General features: G+C 32.6%; 1 protein-coding gene across 1 annotated transcript; it reads right to left on the bottom strand.

The window, feature by feature from the left end:
• Nucleotides 1-323: 323 nt before the first annotated feature.
• On the bottom strand, nt 324-1,247 carry LOC148534962 (olfactory receptor 1-like). Its single transcript, XM_088464842.1, has one exon. It carries the CDS (start codon nt 1,245-1,247, stop codon nt 324-326), a length of 924 nt encoding a protein of 307 aa, XP_088320968.1.
• Between the last annotated feature and the right edge of the window lie 3,515 nt (nt 1,248-4,762).

Genomic DNA, 4,762 nt, shown 5'->3' with positions numbered 1-4,762 from the left:
TATATGTTTTTGTGTGCAAGAAGAGTGTTAGCTGCTATCTCAGAGCTGCTAGTGAGACAACCCATGATTTATCGAAACTACCCCATAGACTTAAAGAGCCATAACTAGGTCTTGCCTTGCATTGCCTTGTCAACTACTGTGAAAAATAGTTTGAACCATATTATTTTAGATGATAATTTTTGAACTGTTACTACAAAAGATGACAGAAAAATATTTTAATTTTTTAAACATAATAGTAATATTTATTATTAACATTTATTTCTATAGCTCCAGCCTATTTCATTGTGCATTGTAATATTTACTGAACATTTTAGAATTATGCATTATATTTTTAGCCCAATGAATCTCTTTAATGCCTTTTTTACATCTTTATTCTGTAGACTGTATATTATAGGATTCAACATGGGTGTAACTATAGTATATAGTATGGTGAAGATCAGCTCAAGGACTTTGTAGTTGTCTGATGGTGGCATCAAATACACAGATATAGCTGTCCCATAATATATGGTGAGGACCATAAGATGGGTTGAGCAGGTGGAGAAGGCTTTTCTCCTGCCATCTCTGGATTTCATTTTCAATATGGTGCTAATAATTATTATGTAAGACATCAAACTGATGAAGAATGGACTAAATCCAAATAGCAACACTTCCACATAAATCACATCAGAGAATTCCTCCTTATTGTTGCATGCGATCTTCATGAGAGATTTAGCATCACAGAAGAATTGGCGGATTATATATGAATAACAGTAAGACATATTTGTGGCTGCTAACGTAATTAGCAAAGAGTTTAAATAACCAGATAGCCATATGGCAGCAGTAAATTGCACACAAAGTTTCCTAGTGAAGATAAGGTGATAGTGTAATGGTTTACATATAGCAACATACCTGTCATAGGCCATTGTGGACAAAAGAAGGATTTCAGTGTTGGCAATTTCCAAAAAAAAATACATCTGGGTGAAGCACTGTATGTAGGACATGGTGTAATTCCCAGACAGTAACATGTACAGCAGCTTAGGGACAGTGACTGTTGTGTAACAAATATCTATTAATGACAAATTACAGAGAAATAGATACATTGGGGTGTGTAACCGTTTATCAATATAGATGACTGCAATTATAGCAGAATTTGCTAACAGAGCAATCAGATATAACATAAGAAACACAAGAAAAAAATATGATTTATATGCTGTTGTAGTAGAAAAAGCCACAATAATGAACTCAGGTAGAGATGTGTGATTGGCCATAATCTGTTCAAATTTTGATAGAAAAGGAAGAATCACATTATCAAATACAGTATGTGTTTGCTTGTTTTTTTTAAGACTAATATTGTTGGAATGGATTGTCATGGAGATACAGTATCATACCAGAGATTTTTGCATTGTTTGATCAGAGGTTACTCTACTCTACCTTTGTTCCTTGACTTCAGAAATGTCTGCAATCATTGTATGTACTGTACCATGACTTTTTTTTCTCCCCATTAGTGATAAACAGCTTTTTGTCTGCTAAATAAAAAATGGAAATACACAATTCTTTAGAAATTGCAATTTTCTGTAACTCTATACAGAAACATAAGTTTTCAATTTGTTCTAGAAGTTACCAGGTGAATCATGGGCAGAAAAATAATGGATGTTAGAAATCTGTCTTTTTGTACTTTCAACAAGTAAAAAAAGTTCCATGTTTTTATTTTCAGATGCACTTTCAGTTACCTTCCACTTCTCTGTCTCATTGTAACCTTCGATGGCAGCATAAATTAGTGCAAACAATTCTGTTGCTATTGTGACCATCCTCATTACTTTTTACATTTTATAGCATTACAGCTTTTAATTAAAATTAGAAAGTACAAACAGTGATAACCTGCTCAATTTTGGATCTGAGTGCTCAAGACCAGGACATTAAACCAATTAACGTTCTTCTATAAAGTTATTTTTCCTGACATTTACAATCATTTCTTGGGATAGGAAAGGTAAGTGTCATGTTGCTTACAGTATACATCATTGATACCAGCTTCATGTACAACATTGAGGAAGCACTTCATAATTTTTTCACAGACATAAAAGTATAGGACAGGAAGTATTTTGTACATAGTTCTCCTAAGATGGTTGGATGAGTACAAAAAAGCTAAAATAGTAATATTAACTGCTAAAGGGTATGAGCAGGCATCATGGGGCTATTAAATATCTAAGCATCTCAAAGGTGAGATTATGAATGGACCAAACATTAGGAACAACCTGAAAATGTTCTGTCTTGGAATTGACAGGTTATCCTTGGTGTTTCCCACATTCTCTTACTAAACCTGCCAAGATTGTGCTTGTCTATCCCTGTGACTGAAATGAAGATTAGATGACAATATGACCAATTTATGCAGAAATTCAGGTAATTCCAAAGATTCACAGGTTAATATTAGTGTGATAGCTGGTGAAGACAAGAAGGTGAGAAGAGCTGGGAGAGAGTAAACAAAATATGGAGAGTAGAAATGAGCTGAGTGTATAGGTAAAGCACAGGCTCATAATGCAATGGAAGAAAGTGTAGGTAATAAAATAGATAGTGGGACTTATAATGACTATGACTATACTGAGAAATCTGGTAGGTATTTCAGATCAGAAAAGAGAGGCAATTTCACGTCCCACTAATTATCAACTACACAAATTCCTTAACAAAATATAATTAGATCACTTATGAAAATGGGGATTAAACCAGTAATAAAGTTCCATCTTTACTGCTTCCTTTACTTATGCCATAATACTGTACATCATCTATAGATACAGTATAAAAGAAAAACAAGCAAAATGACACAGCTCTAGAACAGTAATTCCACATGAATTGTAAATACAAAACTGAGGGCCTGATTCCGCAAGGATCACAATTGCAAAGCTGAACACATTCATTTGCGCTCACTGCTGAATCAGGCTCTGAGTTGTGTCTTATGTGATTGGATAAATTAAGGACAATTCATTTATTTATTTGTACTTTGGGAATAATAATTGCATAATAAGAATAATTTCTAAATTGCAAAAAGTGCAGACCCTCATTGTTTTTTATAGACTTAAGTGCTCCTACTGGTAGGCCAGCACATATCAATACAGTACCTTCTGTAAAAGAACCTGACCTGGAAATATTCATCATGTAAAGAGAAAAATCATGACTTTTGTAATTTCTTAATTCATTTAAGATTTTTCTTTTTTTATTCTTGGATTAATTTAATTTATGTCCTAATGTAATAATGAGAGAGAGAGAACGCATCATCTTTATTACGTATCATAATGTTTTGTTGAAGATTTTTTATAATTGATTAAGTTGCACTTAAACACAAAGAAGTATAGCTGAAGGTGCAAAATATATATAATATATGTGGTAAAGACACAATCCATGATTGAAGAAATTAGTGTGCAATCCCAGAAAAAATATATACAGTAAAAATAAATTATTCTACAAACAAAAACTATATTGGTAAGTAAGACAGATTATGAAAGCCAATGGTTTTCCTAAATTTATAATTAAGCGGATAATAAAAACAAAAACTGTATCTTCAAACCACTATCTTCTACCTATCCAAATTCTAATAATGTCAACAGGGTTTAAAAGGAATTACATTATGAAATTTGATAAATTATAAATAATGTAATGAATAATCAGAAAAAATCTGTATATTTTAAATTGTGAAGTTGCATGCAGGATAAGTAGGGTAAACTACAACATACTATTTAAATGCAGACAATGTTTTTGAGATTTGATAATAACACTAAAATTTACAGAAAAAATGTGTAAAAAAATTTCTTGTATAATAGATCATGTTACTGTCAATTTCCTAGATATAAGTTTTCCTTGGAAGTCACCTATGTAACCTCCACACTTTATTCAAAACTGCAGTAACAGAACTATCACCTTACGGTACATGCTACTAGTTTCCACTCTAAACCATTAAAAATAGAACTCACCTACTCCCAGTTTTTGAGGAATATCTACAGAAATATATCAACTGCAGAATTGCATATTAATGACATGTTACAAAAAATGGATATAAGCATATAAATTTCATTTACTTATGCAAACTAGGTTAAACTAGGTTAAAAGTTATGTCTATTCCTCATAAGAAATTATGAATGCAATATGTGAAATCTGGGTGTTCTTCATGAATGCCAGTTGTGTTATTAACTCTAATCTAGACAACTGTGGCCAATTATTTAATTTGTATTGTTGTTCCAGAGGCAGGAACCTGCAAGATTGGTTATCAAAATTGACATTACCTACAGTATAAAGGTGAACAAAAACATACCCTGATAAAACATGTTGGTCGCCTCTCAGTGTGTTTCTAATGTTTGGAGGCTTCTACCTGGATTTCATGGACTTTGGTCTAAATTTAGTAAATGGTAGGTGCTAACTCCAAGCAGTTATGTGGTGATTTTGAAATCCATCGATTTACTAAGGCCAAAACTGTTCTGCAAATCTGCTAAGAAAGCACACTTCAGAATAGAATTGATTATCAAAACACCATCAATGTTTAATTCCATGTAGAGGATACAATAGAATAGAAACCCACAGATTTATCAAGTGGCCATTTGGAAAACTACCGTAAATCCGCCAGCAAATCCATTGGCCAAAAAAATCCTTAGGCTCAGACAGGTGATCACTAAAACAAACGGTAAATTAATTGATTTTGACAGGCAAGATTGATTGACAGGAATATCATCCAATTGGGCTATGAAGAATTATGATCTCTCACAAGACATGACTGGAATTTAATAGAAATACACAAACAAAA

The sequence above is a fragment of the Taudactylus pleione genome, unplaced genomic scaffold (genome assembly GCF_031769625.1).
Source record: "Taudactylus pleione unplaced genomic scaffold, aTauple2 ptg000061l, whole genome shotgun sequence".
NCBI lineage: Eukaryota > Metazoa > Chordata > Amphibia > Anura > Myobatrachidae > Taudactylus > Taudactylus pleione.
This window is presented reverse-complemented; position numbering and strand designations above follow the sequence as displayed.

Coding starts and splice junctions, on each gene's coding strand:
- LOC148534962 (XM_088464842.1), bottom strand. CDS start 1,247: ATGGCCAATCACACATCTCTACCTGAGTTCATTATTGTGGCTTTTTCT.